Source organism: Pithys albifrons, chromosome 14 (genome assembly GCF_047495875.1).
Source record: "Pithys albifrons albifrons isolate INPA30051 chromosome 14, PitAlb_v1, whole genome shotgun sequence".
Classification (NCBI taxonomy): Eukaryota; Metazoa; Chordata; class Aves; order Passeriformes; family Thamnophilidae; genus Pithys; species Pithys albifrons.
The window spans coordinates 17859137-17877864 of NC_092471.1; the positions used below are offsets into that span (position 1 = coordinate 17859137).

Genomic DNA, 18728 nt, shown 5'->3' on the forward strand with positions numbered 1-18728 from the left:
GAAGGTGAGGGGTGGGGAGGAGGGAATTGGGAATCCCTTTCCAGCTTTCATCCTTCAGTTACCCGCTACCCCATCATGGAACCTACTTTAGTGTCAACATGTATATGACAGACACATTTTATTAACAAACACATTTTATTAACAATTACACGACCTTTTTTTTTTCCCTCTCCATTCTCAGTTAAAATGACTATTTATTTACATGGTACCCCCCCCATCCAAGGGTGCCCCGTTATTTACAGGCTTATTTACAGAGTAGTGCTAGCAGCTAGTGAGTGCCTTCTCCAGCTTGAGCATGTCCATGGGGGCAAGTTTGGCAACCTCAAAGAAGACCCTGGAAAGAACACAATTGGAGCTCAGCCACAGCCCTGATGCCCAGTCACCAGTCTCCCAGATCCCTAGAGCAGCCCAGGGTAGTGCCAGCCCCTGTGCTGGGAACAAGCCTGAGACAGAGCCCCGTGAGACACACCTGTGTGAGTATTTGCTGCGCACAGTGTTCAGCTTGTCACGGGGCTGATACGTGAGCAGGAAATTTAGCCTCTTCACCAGGGGATGCAGGTCCTGGGCACTGTATCCACTGTAGTATTCCAGCGTAGGGGTCTGCAAGGGGACAACTGGGCTAAGCTGGGTCCTCTCAGTGAGAGGACAGCCATCATCTTCCCTCTCCAGCCCCCAAAATCTGATCATAGCCCTAGAGCATCATCCCACCCACCAGTCTGTTGCCTTCTACACCCCTGTGGTGCCTCCTGGGGTGACTTGGCAAGGACAGGGCATTAGGCAGGCACTCACCCAACCCCCAAGGTTCTTCATGGTAAGTGCCAGCAGTAGGCAGCTGGCAGCCAGTTTTGAGGGGCTCTCACGGGCATAGTCGTACTCCTGCAGCGTCATCTCACAGATGAAGCGGGCGAGCGTCAGTGTCTCCATGGTGGCACGGGCACACTACAGTCAGTAGTAGTGCAGTCAGTGGGCAGGGAAAGACTCAGCCTTCTGAGCAATGCCTCTTCCCTCCCCAGCATTTTTGAAAGCAAAAGTGCTGCCCCTGGGGCACAGGAAACAGACACCACACCCCCACAGCCTACCACAAATCAGCATCCTCACCCCTTTACTCCCTTGAGAGGTCTGGACAAACCTTCCTTGTTGCCAGCTGGGAGCCTGAAGCTCCAAGGATGCATGTCACCACCCCATAGAGCCAAGACAAGGGGTGCCTGGAGGCACCTGAATGCCAGCCCACCCTCCAGCTGTACCCACCTTGGCAAAGCGCCGCAAGAAGCGGTAGGGGATGGGGATGTTGATGTCAAACTTGAGGGTGCTGAGGATGCTTATCTCCATGGCAAGAAGCTCCTCCCGCTTGTAGGCATCATCGCAGATGTAGAGGAAGTCATCTACACATGGTGGGCACCGTTCCTGGCAGGGCACAACTGCTCAGCACCCCAGTGGAGGCTTATTCTGGCCCCACTCGAGACACCACCCATCCCACAAGCCCTACCAGGGTTCATATGCTGCTGGACCCCACAAGGACTGTTAACACACCCCATTGGCCTTATGTGATGTCTCTACTGTCCCAGCCCTTGGCTTGAACTCCATGTTTGCATGAGGAGAACTCGGGTGTCCTGAGAGTCTCTGCAGAGACAAGTCTCCAGTGACACCAGGAGGTAGAATCCAACCCACCATGACTGCATCGCAGCCCTCAGGACAGGAAGGGGGAACATGAGAGCAAACATGCCACTGCAGCAGCTCTCAGGGCAGTGGCCTGGCACCATGAGAACCTGGCCTTCTCCAAAATCCCACAGGGACCAGAAAGGCACAGCCCCTGCACCCCAGGACAGCATGCAAGAAGTTACCTCAAATTTGGAGGCAATGAGGATGGCAGTGGAGCCAATGAGCTGCAGCTTGTCCCTCATGGTCACCACCTCCACCAGGTAGTGGTCCACCAGCTTCACAGCCAGGTACAGTGTCTCATGGTTCAGCTCAAAGTTCTCCTGTAAGGATGCAAGTAAGGCAGGGGACAGGGTGTCAGGCTCAGAACTAGGTCTGCCCCACTCATCTCACAGACGGTGGGGTTGCCCATGGGCCAGGTTCAAAGAAAGGGGTGTTGGCTCATCCCCTAGCCCAGGGAGGGGTAAGATCAGCTCCACACTGGGGATGCTCACAGGAGCCTCTGCCAGCACACTGAGGTCCCATGTGTGACAAAGGCAGCATGGGTGACTGTTCTGCAGAAGGCCATGCCCCTCACCTGCACCTCCACCATCCAGTCCACGAGGATGGCACGCATGTCCCCAGTGATATCCGGCTGCTTCTCCATGTAGTCAGGTAGAATGAATTTCTCCTGCCAAAGGACCAGCTGTCAGGCACTGAACAGATATCCCTCCTCAAACAAGCCCCTTCCCACCCTGTACAGGTCCCTGCCAGGTGCTTAGAGCCTCTGGGTAGTGGGTGGCCCTGCCTGCACAGTCAGCCCTTCCCCAGAGTGGGCTGCCATCCTGGACAGGTATTGCCTACCTCTCTTTCTCGCATGTATTCGAAGATGTCCTTGGCATACTCTGCGTTGGCATAGGGGTCATTCAGCTGCTCCTTGTCGATGTCCTCCACTGCTGCTGGTATCTGCTGGGATGGAGGAGGCAGCAGTAAGGGGAAGGCCCTTAGCCCTATATGTGCTTGTCACTCCATCAGGGCAAAGCTGCTGCCCCTCTGCACTCCCTTTCCTACCTGCCCTCATCACCCTGCAACCCCTGCCACACTCTTTCCCAAAAGAGAATTCTTGAAGGAAGATGGGAGGGGACTTGACCCCTTCCCCAGCTTCCCATCACACCAGCACAAGTCTCTCCAAGGTCCAGAGCACTGCCTGGTGCTCTATCACCAGTGGTAGCCACAGACCAGTGCTGTGAGGATGAACCTGGAGCCATGCTGCAGCCCAGGGTCCCTACCCTCTCGCTGGGGGGCTCCAGTTCCTGCCCAGGTGCTGGTCTCTCTGGTACAGAATCCACTTCAGGCTCTGCAGGAGCTTTTGTGGGAGTTTTCTTCATTGACCTGGATAGGACAAGAGTATAAATCACTGATGGGAGGAGGCCAAATCTCCTGGCTGAAAGGGGCTCTCCAGGCCCCCATGCTGCTTCAGAAAGGGGCTAAATCAACCCTAAAATATATTCATAAAGACTCTTAGAATCATTTAGGCTGAAAAGACCTTTAAAGACCAAGAGTCCACATAGCACTGCCATGTCCACCAGTACCACAACCATACAGCTTTTAAATCCTTACATGGATGGTGACTCTACAACTGTCCTGGACAGCCTGTACCAGGGCTAGACAGCCCTTTTGGGGAAGAAAGTTTTCCTAATATCCAACCTAAGCACAATCTGATGCCATTTTATCTACTGTTTTACCCCTCCACATGTGGCTCATGGTCTCCATTACCCAAGGGAAGCTCCTGCCACCCCATGTTCTTCCCTATGGGACAAGTTTGCAGGTACTGCTGTACAGCACACCCGCACTCACTCACTGCCCTCAACTACTCACTTTTTCAGGTTGATCTCGTTGTTCTTGGCCACTCCCAGAGCACCATGAGCCTTCTGTGCCTTGGAAGGTGCCACTTTCACAGCCTCCTTCTTCCCTGCCACTGTCTGGTTCTTGCGAGCCTGTTTGGGTCAGAATATGAACATACAGGGTCTGCACAAAGGGAAGTAAGACCTGTAGGGAGACCTCTCCTCTTGCTTGTGGGGCATGAGGCACAGGCCCTCCTGCCATGGGGTGCTCACAAGGGGCACCAAAACCCCCAACCTCACCAGAAGTACTCACATTGGTGATGTCCCCAAATGCTGACCTCTTCTTGGGCCCACCCTGGGGTGAAGATGAAGACCTCTTGGTGTAACAGTTCTCCTCCTGTAATAGAAGCTGTTAGAAGATGGTGGTCAGCTGCCCCACAGGAGCCCCCCACATCCCTTGCCTGGCTTAGGACTCACCTTCTCAGGGTCGACATTCTCTACAGCGGGGCCCACCTTGCCTGCTCGTGTCTGCTTAGTGCTCAGCATCTTGGCGTTGCGTGGCAGTGATGTCCTCTCCCTTGGCAGTGGTGTCCTTTCCTTTGTCCTCCGCGCACAGGCTGGGGGCAGAGCAGGATGTGATGGGGGCTGCTGCCTGTCCCTGTGGCACCCTCCCAACTTGGGGCACAACAGGGGAGCATTTGTCCCTCCTGGGAGGCAGCACAGCAGGGACTGATCCCAACGCTTTCCCTGAGCAGGGCAGGTGGGTGGTGCCCCAAGACAAGCCCAGGCAGGGAGCGAGTCTGGCTGGGGGTGCCACTTCCAAGACAGAGGGGACACAAAGCCCAAAGACCCTCACCTAAAGCCCCCTTCAGGGAGGAGGGGGAATGGGGGACAGGCAGTTCCCAGCTTTCTTCATCCCAGAGAAGGATGCAAGGGCTTGCACTCCCTCAGAGAGCCTGGGGCCTCCCCCACTCTCCTGCACCCCTCAGGGGCCCCTGGGGGAGCCGGGAGTGCCAGATGTTCCCTCTCCCTTGCACCTCCAGGGGTCCTGTGAAGGAGCCAAGGGGCTCGGTGGCCACCAGTCCTCTGCACCCTCCAGGGTCCCCACGCCCTCTACTCACTCGGGCGTCCCAACATCGCTCATCCTCCTACCCCCCTCGTGTTTCCCAATCACCCGGAGCCCCTCGGGGTGCTCGAATTCCCTACTCACCCATACCCTCTCCTGCAGCCCCAGTACCCGCACTAACACATGCCTGGCCCCCCTCTAACCCATACCCCGCACTCACTCATGCCCAACCCCGCATACCCGCACTCACTCATGCCCAGCCCCGCACTCGCCCATGCCCCGCACGCACACACACACACACTCACCCATGCCCCGCACGCACACACACACACTCACTCACCCATGCCCCGCACGCACACACACACACTCACTCACCCATGCCCCGCACGCACACACACACACTCACTCACCCATGCCCCGCACGCACACACACACACTCACTCACCCATGCCCCGCACGCACACACACACACTCACTCACCCATGCCCCGCACGCACACACACACACTCACTCACCCATGCCCCGCACGCACACACACACACTCACTCACCCATGCCCCGCACGCACACACACACACTCACTCACCCATGCCCCGCACGCACACACACACACTCACTCACCCATGCCCCGCACACACACACACACACACACTCACTCACCCATGCCCCGCACGCACACACACTCACCCATGCCCCGCACACACACACACTCACTCACCCATGCCCCGCACGCACACACACTCGCCCATGCCCCGCACGCACACACACTCGCCCATGCCCCGCACGCACACACACACACACACACACACTCACTCACTCACCCATGCCCCGCACGCACACACACACACACACTCACTCACCCATGCCCCGCACGCACACACACTCGCCCATGCCCCGCACGCACACACACTCGCCCATGCCCCGCACGCACACACACACACACACACACACACACACTCGCCCATGCCCCGCACGCACACACACTCACCCATGCCCCGCACGCACACACACTCGCCCATGCCCCGCACGCACACACACTCGCCCATGCCCCGCACGCACACACACTCGCCCATGCCCCGCACGCACACGCACACACACACTCACCCATGCCCCGCACGCACACACTCACCCATGCCCCGCACACACACACACACACTCACCCATGCCCCGCCGCAGGTCCCGCACCGCCGGCACCGGCGCTTTTGAAAGTAGCAGTTCGGTAGCGGCCGGTCGCCACTGGCCAAGCCTCGTCCAATCAGAGCGCGGAGCGGTGCTAAACGACGGCCAATCGGCGGGCGCGGACGGGTGCAGTTGCTAGGGGGCAGGGCGGCAGTGTTTAAAATTCAGGCTCGGCGGCCAATGGAAGGGCGAGGTTGCCTCGAGGGCGGGGCCAGCGGCGGGCGGAGCGGACGGTGATTGGTGGGCCCGGGTGCCGTTTAGAACCGTTCGGCGGGGCTGGAGGGCGTGTTATGGCGGCCGCGGAGGCGGGCGGGGCATCAGCGGTGGCCTCTGAGCTGAGCCACCTCTGCGGGTTTCTGGGGCCGCCGCTTTGCCCCCTCACCGCAGGCACGGGACTGCCTTTTCTCCCAGGGGCTGGGGATTTCTGGTTTGGAGGACAGCGTTGTCTGTGCGCCTCCCGTGGCCCGGTGTCGGGAACGGAGGGTTGGCATTTCTTGGAGAATTACAGAATGACCTGAGTGGGAAGGGACCTTTTAAAGCTCATCCAGTTCCACCCCTGCCATGGGCAGGGACACCTTCCACTAGCCCAGTTTGCTTCAAGCCCAGTCCAACCTGACCTTGAGCACTTCCAGGGCTGTGGCAGCCACAGCTTCTCTGGGCAACCTGCCTGCCCACTCTCACAGGGAAGAATTTCTTCGTATATTTAAATCCAGCCTTCCTCACACTGGGGGAGGTACGGCAGGAGCTCACGTGGTGCCCTACAGGCTCGCTGGACCGCCCCGCCGTCGAGCAGCGATTCACAGCGAGCAGGGCAGGGGCAAAGTTGGCAAAGCACAGATCACAGCCCTGTGCCAAGAGCTATGGGGCATACCAGTTGCTTACCAAAGATCTGCCGAGGGCCAGAGCTCTCTCTGCCTCCATGAGCAGCCTCGCGGGCATCCCAGCTCGGGGGGACGCCCCTGCCATGCAGCCAGGGATGCTAGAGAAGGCTCACTCAGGCTGTCCTACTCATGGGATGATGTGGTTGGGTTGTAGTTAACTTCCATGTGTCAGGAATGGAATGCATGAGACTCCTCACACCCACAGCTTACTTTTTGTTCCTTGATAAACGAGTCTTGGAAAAGTCACCCACTTTTCATGTGTCAGTTATGTGATTGATGCTCCAAGCTCCATGCTCGCTGTTATCACTCTGCTCCTTCCTGAGATTGCAGAGAACAGGCTGGAACAAGCACAGTCCTTGGTTCATGTGCAGGGGTCTCATGCCCTCTTAGGGGCTTTAGCAGTGCACTGAGCTCTGGCTCAAAGACCCCACTGAAGTCACAGCAGAGGTCAGTGCTGTAGCAGAGGAGAGCTTCCCCCAGCCACCAGATTCCCCAAAAAAATTTCCAGATTCCTACGTTTAGCCCAAGAAAATGCTTTCATATAATCCCACACCCATGTGCTGCTGATGCTGCTGGAGCTGATGTACCCCTGGCTAGGTTAGCACCCCAGTGCCAGCATCTGAGGGGATTTACACCTGCCTCCCTGGGCCACGAGGGCAGGATCAGGCACACGGCTGAGGCTGCGTGCCCAGCAGAAAGACCTGGGGCATGGACAGCCAGGAGCAGCAGAACAGCTCTGGGGTACCACACAGCCATGGGGTGCTCACAGGGCCAGGGGGGGTTTAAACTTGGTCTCACAGATCTTGGGTCTCTTCAGTCCCCAAAACTAGTTCAGGGCTGCTGCAGCTCCAGCCCACCATTTCCTCCTTGGCCACTTGTTCTCTCCAGCCCCACCTCTCCCAGTGTCACTGCCACTGTGCCTGGCCTGAGAGTTCTTTGAGGCTTGCTCGCTATTGGTCTGGGATCCTTTTGGGATCCAGGTGCCTGCCTCTCCTTGTGTGTGCTGGGGCAGTGTATAACCCAGCCAAAAATATAAGTCAGGTGCATATTAGCCAGGCAGAATGAGGACACATCCCACCACCAATGGAAACATGGTGCATTGGCCTGTGGGATAAGATCCTCAGCCAAAACCCCCATCCAAGACTGCCCACGGCTCTGTGGGGGCTGGAATGAGCTGCCTGCTTTGGGACAGGTCCATGTCTGCCTGTCCTGCCCAGGCTTGGCATAGGGAAGCCAGATTTTCCAGTCTCCACGATGCTGCTGTGCTGGTGCTCCTTGGGAGGCTCTCAGGAAGCCCAGCCCTGCTGCAGGGGCTGTGACTTGCACCACACGAGCCCAGCCATGGTGGGTATGGGAGGAAATATAAGGGGAGCAAGAAGTGCAAGGTGATGACATGGGTCTGTAGCAGGAGCTGTACTGGCTGTCCAAGCTTGGAGGGAAGGCTGTGATCCTCAGTCCTGCCCATCATCTAAGGATCTGGGGGCCATTTGGCGGTGAGAGCCCCTCAAGCTCTCCTTGGGCTCTGGCATTCCCTCAGCAAACCCCCAAAACAGGCAGAAGGCAAGTCTTTGGCTCCCCCTGTTAGACCTTGCTGCGTGCTGCCTCAAGAGCATCTGTGCCTACTAAGTCCTTGCTGTAAGGAGAGCCCGGTCACTGCTTCCACCCAGCCCTCCTCCACTACAGAGCCTGAGCTGCCTTTCAGAGCTGGAGCAGCCCCCAGCCCTAGTCCAGCTCCCTGGCACTGCAGGTCTGCCAAGAAGCCCCTCTGTGTGGCACCTGGGGACCTTTACTCTAGGACTGCTTACCAGACAGGCAGCCTCAGGCTCAAGAGAGGCAGCAAGGACAAGGAAGCATCTTTCATGGGATTCACACAGACTGCTTTTCCCCCTTTCCCTTCCCCAGGCTAAAACCTTATCCTTTCCCATGATAAAACAGGCCCAACTTGTTGCTTCCCATGGCCCAGTGCCAGAAGCACTGGTGGAAGGCAAGAAGCTGCTCTGCACAGGGAGAAATTAACTTTGTCTATTCATTTTTCTTCTCTTTTCACTACTGATGGCCAAGGTCAGGGAGGAATGTTGTGTCCAAAGAAAAAAAAGCCCCAGCAAGTTAATCCTGGACCTTTCCTGCTGTCTTAGTTAGAGCAGCTGGGACCAGCTTATTACTGTGTGGGTGTAACCCAAACTGTATATTCTACATTCTCTATCTCATTTCTAACAAACTACTAATAATGGATCATGTGCAACAGCTGCCCAGGGCACACCTGAGCCCTCAGGCTACAAGCTGGGTGTTAGAGAACCCTGTGAGACAGGGTCTTCACGCCAATGACCCAGGTGTGATAACTCCCCTCCGGGGAGTCATTAGCACCTTAACACCCAGCCTGAAGGGGTCATATCTGCTAATGGGCCGCCAACCAGTCCAAAAATATCCCATGACTCACAGAGTAAATCATTCATTGTGAAACCCTGGCCTTGCGGGAGGTACTGGGCATTCCCATCTGAACCTAAGCATGTATCTTGGGGTTTGGGGACTTCTGGGACCACTCATCAGATCCAGAGGAGGAGCAGAACCTCGACAGGAGGAGCCCACCACTCTTGACCAGACTGTGACCATCATCTGCACCAACAGGTTTTTTCTTTCCTTTTACTTTGGACTCAAGGAACCACAGGGGGCTCAGCACAGGGGCCAACAAACCCCATTGTGTTTGTGCCCCAGGGGGCTGAGTTATACTTCTGCGTTTTGTGGGTTAAAACCAATTTCTCTTTGTATCATTGCATTTATTGTAATATTTGTATTAAATTGTAACTCTGATTTATAATCTCTTTTGAGTTGGGTTCATTTCTCCTCCCGGTTTACCTTTAAACCAACCAGCACACCCGCCAGTGAGGAAAGCATGTAGGAAAGCACAGAGCAATGTGGAGTGACAGAGTTCCCGAATGCCCTCAGGGAGGTGAGAGCCAGTGTAGTGCTGAGCTGCTGGCAGCAGCTGCCAGGGAGCAACTCCCCTGGGACACAGGGGCTGCATGGCCTGCACCTTGGTGGAGCTGTGCTGGGTGATGCTCCCTGTTCTTGTCCACCTGCTCCACCTGCATCTCCACCATGTCCTGCCCATTCCTGCTCCCTGAGTGCAGGATGTGTTTGGAGCACCAGGGGTGGAAGCAAGTACCCAGGGAGAAACGAGAGCAAACAGCCTCAAGGGCTCAATGCAGCTGAGCAGGGTTAAACACTAGAGCCACATGATGCGAGCTGAGAACTGGGAGGTTAGCTGACGGTTAGCAGCGTGTCTGTGGCAAAGGAGCCAGTGACCCCCTGGAGCCATCCCACAACCCCTCATCACAACCAGGGACCGCATCTCACCCCCAGGTTAGAGGTTTCCAGGTTGGTGGAGTAGTGGGTTTATGGACACACTGGAGCTGCCATGACCCTGCTGCAGCTCACCTCGAGAAGCCCAAACTCGTGTCTCTGTGATGCTGGGTCCCACTGTGAGTCTGCACCCCCTGCTGCTCCCCACCCATTTTTCTTTCAGTTCTTATTTGGTGGCTGATTTGATCTTGTGGATGGCATATGGGCTTGACTCCCTGGGCATCCAGATCTCCTCCCTGCCATAGCCCTGGTTCTCCACTGCTCCCTCCATGGCTGCTGTCAGCTCAGGGCCGAAGATGCTGTCAGTGGCACGGTAAGTGCGAGTGAGGCGGCGGAAGGAGGAGTCTGAGGAGCTGTCGTCAGGAAGGTCTTCATCCTGTTCATCCTGCAGCTTGGTCCTGCCCAGCTCCGAGCCACTCCCCAGCTCTGCATCTTTGAGAGCCTCCCCCACCTCCTGGAGGAAGGTCATTTTGGGACTGATGATACACAGCAGCAGCATCAGGCCTCCTGAGACCCCACAAAGAAAATAGAGGCCAACTTTCTCTGGGACACCTGAGGGGAAGAGCAGAGACACACCAGGTACAAACCACTCTGCAGTCTGCGGGTTACCAGTGCCTGCAAACCTCCTCTGCCAGGCATATGGGAGTAAGAGGAGAGAAGGAGGGATGCCCTCCCTCAGCATACAAGCTGCAGAGGCAGGGTAGACAGAATACTCCCAGTCATCATGGGACTCACACTCAAAGCCTCATCAGCATCCACCAGTGTCCCAAATTGTGCCTTTTCCCATAAAAAACCCGCCTTGGAATGTCAGAGAGGCAGAGGAGGGGAAGGAATCATCTCATCAGGAATTAAATGAGTAATTTCTTCTGGGAAGGGAAACTTTTGCCTGCAGAGATGTGCTCTCTATCAGTGCCTGCAGACAGGGCAGGAAGGAAGGAGACCCAGTGGGTAAGCGGGCACACTGGAAAAGGAAGATCCACAGGTAGGACCACAACCACACCACAACTGCTGATGCTGAAGGTCCGCAGAGCTTGTTTGAGCCCTGAGCTTCTGCCCTACCTGTCCACCCCAAACCAAGCATGGGCACTTGGTGCCCTCCTGCCTTATGTGCCTGTTGACTGCTGGAATGGTCTGGGGACTTGCTGCCTCTGAGATGAGCACTGGGCTGAGTTGGGGCCATCTGGGACCTCAGCCACCCCCCAGCCTGTCCCACTTCCCTGGGTGCTGCGTGAGACCTGGGGAGGGCACGTACCCCAAAGATGGGCAAAAGCTGCCAGAGAGCTAGTAAAAATCATGCGGTCTTCCCGGAGCCTGGAGAACCTGGGCCCTTTGTACCAGCCACCTGCAGCAACAAGGGGATGCAGGTTGAGACACGAGGTGCACCCAGCTCCTTGTGGCCCAGCCGCCTGCCCTGACTATCCTTCCCCACACCACACTCCATCCTTCCTGCACAAGTGCTCAGCTGCCCATGGGCACAACCCTGCTGGCCTTCCTCTCTCTGGCTGCCAACAGACCCCATCTCCAGCCCCTCAGACATGGGCATCGACCAAGGGGGGTGGCTTCAGCCATGGGACAGAGATGCTAGGATGGAGCTGGTATAAGGACACAGACAGGCCGTGGTTCACTCGAGCATGGACATGGTACCACAGTGCCTGTGGTGTAACCTCCCTGCCCCATGTTACCGTGCATGTAGTCCGACAGCAGGAAGGGATCTGAGGTGTCAGGGCCCACCTCCTTCAGCAGCTGCTTGGGCACTGCAAGGAGAGCATATACCAAACATCACCACCCCGCTCCTCCCCAGCAACCTCTGCCTCCCTGAGAAGCCCCATGCTCCTGACTGCCTGGCACGAGGTGGGCACAGCAGGAGCTCTGCCAGTGTCCCCTGTGCTCCCAGCTCCACAGGGAGCTCTCACCACAGGTGTAAGAGACTCGCAGCTGCTTCTTCATGCCAGGGAGGCACGGGTCCCCGAAGGTGGCCTCATCAGCAGCCACAGTGCAGTTCCCCTTGTGGTGGCACTTCTTGAAGACCCTGCGCAGGGCGTCTGGAGCCAAGCACTCTGGAGAGACATGAGGCATGGGCCCACGGGCAGAGCTGTCTGCCCCTATCCACCAGGCACTGGCCAGCTGGGGGCCAAGGGGCAGAGAGTACAGCCCAGTGGTGCACTAGTGTCATACTCTCTGCATGGCTCTTGGCCCCATTTCTGTCTCAAACCATTCTGGCGTACCTATATGGGGTCCCCCAGTGTTCAGGGCATCACACTCTGGTTTACCCTGCAGGAATCGTCCATAACTTGCAGAATAAATGGCCAGGATGGATTTTGGTCGGCACTGAAGCCTAAGCTTGTCATTCTCGCACACAGTCTTGACCCGATGGTTCCCTAAGGAGTGACACCACAGTGACCCAGTGCATCCTGAATTAGCTGCAGCCCCTCCCTTAGGCCAAGGGCAGGGTTGGAGGAGGGTTCTGAGGTACAGGAGCAGCCCTACTCTCCACCCTGCCCCTTTCTGAGCAGTCAAATCCAGGAAAAGTCCATGCAGCATTGCCCAGACCCTGCTCAACCTCACCTGGCCGACACTTGTAGGAAGTGATGAGGTACTTGTGTGTCCCAGGGCATGGGTCCAGGCCAAAGACTTGGCTGTGCACTGAGAACTGGCACCACTGCTTGTCCTGGCACTCAGCCAGCAGCTTCTGGAGACCAGAGGGGAACAGATGTGAGGTGGGTGAGGAGTCCTGAGGCTTTGCTCACCTCCTCTCCCTTAGTGCCCTCACCAGGCTCAGGGAAATGGCCACTTACCTCACAGAGGTATCCCATGGCTGCTCCTGCCCACCCCCAATGCAAGATACCTCAGTTCCTGAACCAGTACCTCCCCTGCACCCACACTGAGCTGTGTGCCAGTGTAGGTATGCTACCTGGCCAGCATGCCAACACCACGCATCTGAAACATCGGTACAGGTGTGCCTCGTGTGACACCTGTGTAGGTGTGTGCACTGACACTGCTCTGTGAGACACCTGTGCAGGTGTGTGCACTGACACTGCCCCGTGTGACACCTGTGCAGGTGTGTGCACTGACACTGCTCTGTGTGACACCTGTGCAGATGTGTGCAAACACTGCTCTGTGTGACACCTGTGCAGGTGTGTGCACTGACACTGCCCCGTGCGGTCTCGTCCCAGCGGTCCGTGCAACGTCCCCATGCAGCCACAAGGTGGGGACGAGGGTTCACCCACGGGCCGCCCGGGTCCTGTCCTGCCGAGGTCCCGCGGGATGGCCGCGACTGCTGTCCTCTCCTGCCAAGCAGCCAAGCCGCGGGTGGCTGCGCCGGGCCCTTGGCTGTGGCAGGAATCTTTGACCAGCCCGGCCTCGGGGGGCTGTGGTGCTCTCTGACCCTGCATCCACCTCCTCCTCCCCACAGCAGTGGCCCCGCAGCGAAGCAGAGACTGCCAGCGGCAGAGAACGGTTTGCCCCCGACCATAAATCTGAGGATCCCAGCACACAGAATGGAGCCCCTTCTCATCTCTCCTTCCCCTCCTCTGTCCCTGTCCCCTCAGCCCAGCCTGGGACTGAGCCTTCCCTTGGTCTTCACTGGCTTCCTGAAGGGAAATTCACAAAGGAAATACAATTAATGTCGCTTCCCAGGTGTTGCCCAAACAGAGCTGAGCCTCTACAGCAGCCCTGCTCTCTGCCCTCAGGCATTCCTGCTCCTTCAGCAGCAGCAGGTATCCCAGCATCATGTCAGCACAGTCCCCTGGCTGGAGCAGTTCCATCCTAATGTGAACCACAGCTACACAGACTTGCCCTCAGACCTGGCCTTCAGACTCCAAATGTCTGTAACAAGCCATACCCTCCATTCTGCAGGGACGGGGACCCTGACCTGTGTTTGCAAGGTGCTTCATGGGGACAGAGGGGTGTGCAGTGCAGCCCCTGAGACCCCTCCCTTACCAGGTGGGCAGTGGCAGATGTGCACTCGGTGTTCTCCTGGGAGGCATTGCCAGGACTTGGGCAGAGGTTGGTGCTGGGCACACGGCGCCCATAGAAGGCACCAAGGATGCTGATGGTGGTTTTGCGAGGGCAGATGATGAGGAGCTGCTCTCCATCACAGGTGTGGGCAGTGTGATTCCTCAGCACCTTGCGCAGGTACCCTGGAAGGAGAAAACAGGATTGGCATTGACCAGAGGAGTCAACAGAGACATGGCAGTGATGGCACTTGGACTCACAAGTGCTGGTGGCTGTGAGGATGGGGCACTTATGGGGCAAACAGGACCAGAGCAGAGTAGCAGCAGAGAAGGCAGGCTATCAGCAAAGCTTGCATACAGCACTGCTGCCGAGAGGCTGGAAAGCAGCATGGAATAGCTGAGCGGGATAGCAATGGGAAGCAACAGCTGAAGACAGGACAACAGGTCAGAGAAAACACATACAGGAAAATCTCATGATGAACTGAAAGTGTTTAGAAAAAATCAGGCTTTCTATGGAGCCATGTCAGGGAGAGACCAAGGATGAGCTAGAGATGGTCCCCCAGTGATGATCCCCAGAGTCAGGGCAAGGCGGACATGCTCTGTCACAAGTCACAGGTCACAAGCCTGTCACAAGTTGAGCCATGAGCCGGATGAGAGAAAGGTCTAACAGCTGCTGCAGGTTCCCACAGATAGCTGGGTTGGTATGGATGAGTGTGAGCCACCATGTCATCACCTCAGCCCAGCTGGCCCCAGGTCTCTGCCAGAGAAGCCCAGTGCATCAGTGTGAACCATTCTTGGCCCACAGCCCTTCCAATGGGCACTGGCTCTTCCCTCCTTGAATTCCCATCATGGAATGCTTCTCTCTTTCAATCCTGCCTAGTTTGTGTCCTAAACCACTGACCCTGTTGTATTCCCTAGAGTGGACAGTGAGGTGGGGCTGTCCTGCCCAGCCTCTCTGAGAGTTTAACATGCAGTGATCAGCTCCACTTGGCATCAGCTGTGCTGGGTGGGCAAGGAAGCTGTTTTAGTAACAGCTCTGCAGGTTGCCAGGTGCTCTGTGGAGGCAGTGGTTGCTGGAGATGGCTGAGGAAGCAAGAAAAGCTGACAAAAAAGCAATGTAAAGGGCCCTGAATGGAGCAGTTTGCATCTTTGAATTAAAAAAAGCAAAAGGAAAGCATAATTTTGGGGCTGGGAGGTGGGGATAGGGCAACCCAGGGCTGCTGAGTGGGTCACAAACCCCAGTCCCCAGCTGTGGGGTCTTTGGAGGGACTTGCACTCCAGCCCCCACCCAGTGACAGGGCCTAGGGCAGGCCATGCACTCTGTCCCCCAGCCCCCAGCATGCCAGACTCCCCCAAAACAACACAAGAAGGTGGGACCATGAGCTCCCCCCTCTCTCCTTCTGCAAACCAGTGCCAGGCTCAGTGGCACAAAGGGCCCCTTTCACCTTCCCTGCTGTCACTAACCCTTTGGCATCTGCAGCCAGCATCCCTCCCTGGGGAGTCAATGGGTGCAGCTGAGAGCCGCCTCCAGCCCCAAGTTAAATCTCTCCCTTGGCATCTCTCCTCACAAGCAGGGAGGGATGAATGAGTGGGGGGCCACAGCCTTCCATAAGAAAGCCCTTGACTGGTCCTCTGCACTCTGGAGGAGAAAAGAAAGGAAAGGCAGAGGAGGGGGGATGGCAGTAAACACGGTGTTTTAGCTAGGTCAAAGCTCCAGTGAGATGCAACGATGCACAGAGCTGGATCAGCCCCTTGGAGTGCAGTGCCCACAAAGAGGGGGCAGGACAAACTCTCTCCAGTGATACGGTTGCCCTGTATCACTGGATGCTGGGGGCTGTGAGAGGCACAGGGGCCCTGCCCAAGGTACCAGCCCCCACCCCTTTCCTCTGCATCCTTCCCTGCAGCCTGTGGCAGCAGCTGAACACCTGGCAGCAGCCAGGCTCTCCTGAAGATTCCAGAGCCACTCAGGCCTTGATCTGCCTGGCACTGACCCCAAAGCCACCTGCCCTGACAGTGCTGGAGGTGGGGCTGCCTAATGCCCCTGCTGCTGGGCAGCCCCAGGCACAGAGGGATCAGACAAATCTTGGGGATGGTGAGGAACTCAGGGAAGAAATAGCAGAACTGGGTTTCCCCAAATCCAGCCTTGCAGCAGGCACCTTGCTCTGCTGTCCTGGTGGCTGGCAGCACCGGTGGTTTGTATTTTAAAACTGAGGCTCAAAGGGTGCCATGAGGACAGAGATTTCTCCATCACTCTGTTTTGGGGCAGTGAGCAGTTGTGAAGATGAATTTTTGGGTGGCACCACAGCAAGGAGGCTGCAGGTACTTTGTGAGTGATTCTGGTGGCCAACCAGTGTGGCTGCCACAGTGCTGGGGTGATGCTGTTAGTCCTGCCCACACATCCTCCTCATCACAAGCCTGCCCAGCAGCCTCAGGTTTTCATCCACCCAGGCCTGGCAAAGCATCAGGAAAGCATTCCCAGATGATCCCTGGGGAATGCCTGGTATCCAGCCTGACTGTTCAAAGTGCTGGAGCACAAGGGATCCCAAGTTTCTGCCTTGGCTACATCTATAAGGCTCACCAGCATGGTCCCAGGAAGAGACTCTGGCCCTTGCTGTGTCTTGCGATGGGGCACCCTGCAGCACCCCCACTCATGGGTGGTTTTGGCTGGGAGTGCAGGCATTGGCTCTGTCCAGGGACCGGGTACAGCTTCAGTCCATCCCTTCCCTCCACTTCTCAGAGCAGGGAAAGCAGGCAGAGCAGCCCTGGGTGCTCCTTCAGCTCCACACACTGCCCAGCACTGAGGGCATGAGCATCGTGGCTGGAGGGGGGCTCAGCAAAGCTCAGGGGCTGGCTTGATATTTGTTTCTTTACATTTCTGTGTCCAAACTGTCCGAAGGAGTGCAAGAGAGTGGGGGAGCCACCTCCTCACACACACTGGGGTTGTGGGAGGTGTGCAATAGGTTTTCAGATCACAGGCCTATGTGGAGACAAAGAAATCCCAGCGTTTTGGGCAAACTCCCTCTGCCTAGCCATGGTTTATAGCTCGGTTGCCCCTTGCCTCCACCAAGCTCCTGTCGCTTTGCCCTCCCATCACATCGGCGCAGTCCCCAGCACCTCCCGCCTTCCTGCCTGAACCCCGACTCACCAGAGAGCTCCGGGCTGGCCTCCAGACCCACAGCCAGGCACAGGAGGACCAGGATTGCTGCTGGCCCTGCCAGCCTGGCCATGGCACAGCCGCTGTGTCCCACCAAGCTGCCTGTGCTGTCCGGGTGCTTGGTGGTGGCTGGCGCCCGCGGGGCTGGCACTTTCGCAGGGACAATGGCTCATTTCTCTGCCCTGCCAAAGCCCTGGGGCCAGGCAGGCGCATGTGCACCCGCTCTTTGTCGGCTGCACAGGACCAGGGGCTGCTCGGGACAGCTGGTTCACACTCAGCACAGGGACACCTCCCTCAGGGAGGGAGTGATATGGTTTTCAAAGGCACTCTGTGACGGGTATGGGAGTGCCATGCCTTGGCATCACCATTGCTAGCAGAGAAAACCGGGAGCCCCTTCCCTCTTGCCTCTGTTCCTTCTTGGAAAAGGTACAGGGCTTGGTGAGGTTTCCAAAGTGCCCCCCCAGCTTTCTCCCAGACACAGTGAGGCAGAAATCCGGATACATATGTGCTGTAATCTCCATCTCGACAAATGTCCGGCCATTCACCCTGCGAGGAGGAAGGGAAGGGCTCCCTGAACCGCCTCCCAGGCGGCCGTTCCTGCCGAAAAGATCAACGCCCCCCCCGCACCCAACACTGAGGGCAGGGACCTCTTTGCTGCCGCCCTTCTGCCCCACAGGCTCTGTGGAGCCAGGTGTTGGGCACTTCGGCACCTTGAGAGGAGAGCACTGTGCTATCCCGTGCCTTTCTGCAGGAGTTAAATCCCTGCCTGTTGCTTCAGCTGGAGGGAAATGCTGTGGACTGGAGTTGCTGGCTCTGCTCCCGGCTGAGGTCAGTGGAGACAGCAGCAATCGGCAGAGCCAGGAGCCATCGCGGCTCCCGCAGGCTCAGCGTCGCCCAGACAGAGCCAGCTGGGGAGGCTTGGGGTGGCAGCAGGGACTGGCACACACGACCCGGGGGTTCACAGTAGGAGCTGGATGACGGCTGCCGAGCTCGTGCCGAGAACGCTTGCCATGGCTCCACGGGGCACTAACAGCGCCACCAATGCATCCGTCACGCTCATGACAGGATCAGGCAGTTTCCTGTCCCCTCGAGTGGAGTTTCAAATTTTCCAAAAGCTCTGATGGGGCAGAAAGAAAAATGCCCCTCATACCCCTCCTTCCTTGCAGCCCCCAGCATAAGCACCACTCTGGACTGTGTAACAGGACCAGAAGAAACATCTCTGCTGGGGACTTTCCTCCGGGAACCTGCAAATCATTTCCCATCCTCGCTGGCCTTTGTGGGCGTTGCTGTCTGATCAGGGCTTGGTTATTTTTAGGAAAGTCGGAGCTTATCTGACTGGCAGGGAGGGGCTCAGTCAAGCATCGGGGATCCCCGTCGTGTGCAATGGTACCAGTAAGGGGTCCAGGAGTGTGAGATGGGTCTTGCCCAAGAGTTAAGCCCGTGGGTGCTGGGAAACGTCTCTGTTGGGACGGCAGCCAGGGTGATCTGTCAGCAAACATTTCCCTCCCATCCTGGGGAGGAAAGCAAGCTGTTCATCCTTCCTGCGAAACAGCCCAAATTCCAGGAATGGGGCCCTGCTGGGGGTCAGTCCTGGAGACCTCTCCTCCCACCATCCTGCCGCACACCACCCAGCTGGGTGTCTGCCAGCAGCACTCTG

At 57.2% G+C, this 18728-nt stretch overlaps 2 protein-coding genes across 4 annotated transcripts; both read right to left on the reverse strand.

Annotated features, from left to right (window-relative positions):
- Positions 1-122: 122 nt before the first annotated feature.
- On the reverse strand, positions 123-5785 carry CCNB3 (cyclin B3). Of its 3 annotated transcripts, none has more exons than XM_071569777.1 (12): positions 5705-5785; positions 3957-4096; positions 3793-3876; positions 3514-3632; positions 2925-3027; positions 2500-2601; positions 2234-2326; positions 1842-1979; positions 1249-1404; positions 790-939; positions 470-600; positions 123-334 (listed from the first exon to the last, which is right to left on the reverse strand). In XM_071569777.1, exons 1-12 carry the CDS (start codon positions 5706-5708, stop codon positions 262-264), a joined length of 1293 nt encoding a protein of 430 aa, XP_071425878.1. In that variant the 5' UTR covers positions 5709-5785; the 3' UTR covers positions 123-261. The 3 variants fall into 3 exon arrangements, with proteins under 3 accessions (XP_071425878.1, XP_071425877.1, XP_071425879.1); XM_071569776.1 differs by having other exon boundaries at positions 2500-2604; XM_071569778.1 differs by lacking the exon at positions 790-939 and having other exon boundaries at positions 2500-2604.
- Positions 5786-9435: 3650 nt separating this feature from the next.
- On the reverse strand, positions 9436-17333 carry LOC139678516 (protein eva-1 homolog C-like). The gene is made up of 8 exons (XM_071569395.1): positions 17063-17333; positions 13904-14103; positions 12530-12653; positions 12190-12342; positions 11878-12021; positions 11647-11718; positions 11217-11306; positions 9436-10516 (listed from the first exon to the last, which is right to left on the reverse strand). Exons 1-8 carry the CDS (start codon positions 17142-17144, stop codon positions 10131-10133), a joined length of 1251 nt encoding a protein of 416 aa, XP_071425496.1. The 5' UTR covers positions 17145-17333; the 3' UTR covers positions 9436-10130.
- Between the last annotated feature and the right edge of the window lie 1395 nt (positions 17334-18728).

What these genes read in the sequence shown, in the direction of transcription:
- LOC139678516 (XM_071569395.1), bottom strand. Translation starts at nt 17,144, where the DNA reads ATGGCCAGGCTGGCAGGGCCAGCAGCAATCCTGGTCCTCCTGTGCCTG. An exon ending in CACTGGGGGACCCCATATAG is followed by an intron (nt 12,022 to 12,189) that starts GTACGCCAGAAT and finishes ATGTCTCTCCAG; the next exon opens with AGTGCTTGGCTCCAGACGCC. An exon ending in GCGAGTCTCTTACACCTGTG is followed by an intron (nt 11,719 to 11,877) that starts GTGAGAGCTCCC and finishes CTCTCCTTGCAG; the next exon opens with TGCCCAAGCAGCTGCTGAAG.
- CCNB3 (XM_071569776.1), bottom strand. An exon ending in CATTTGGGGACATCACCAAT is followed by an intron (nt 3,633 to 3,792) that starts GTGAGTACTTCT and finishes TGACCCAAACAG; the next exon opens with GCTCGCAAGAACCAGACAGT. An exon ending in AACGAGATCAACCTGAAAAA is followed by an intron (nt 3,028 to 3,513) that starts GTGAGTAGTTGA and finishes TGTCCTATCCAG; the next exon opens with GTCAATGAAGAAAACTCCCA.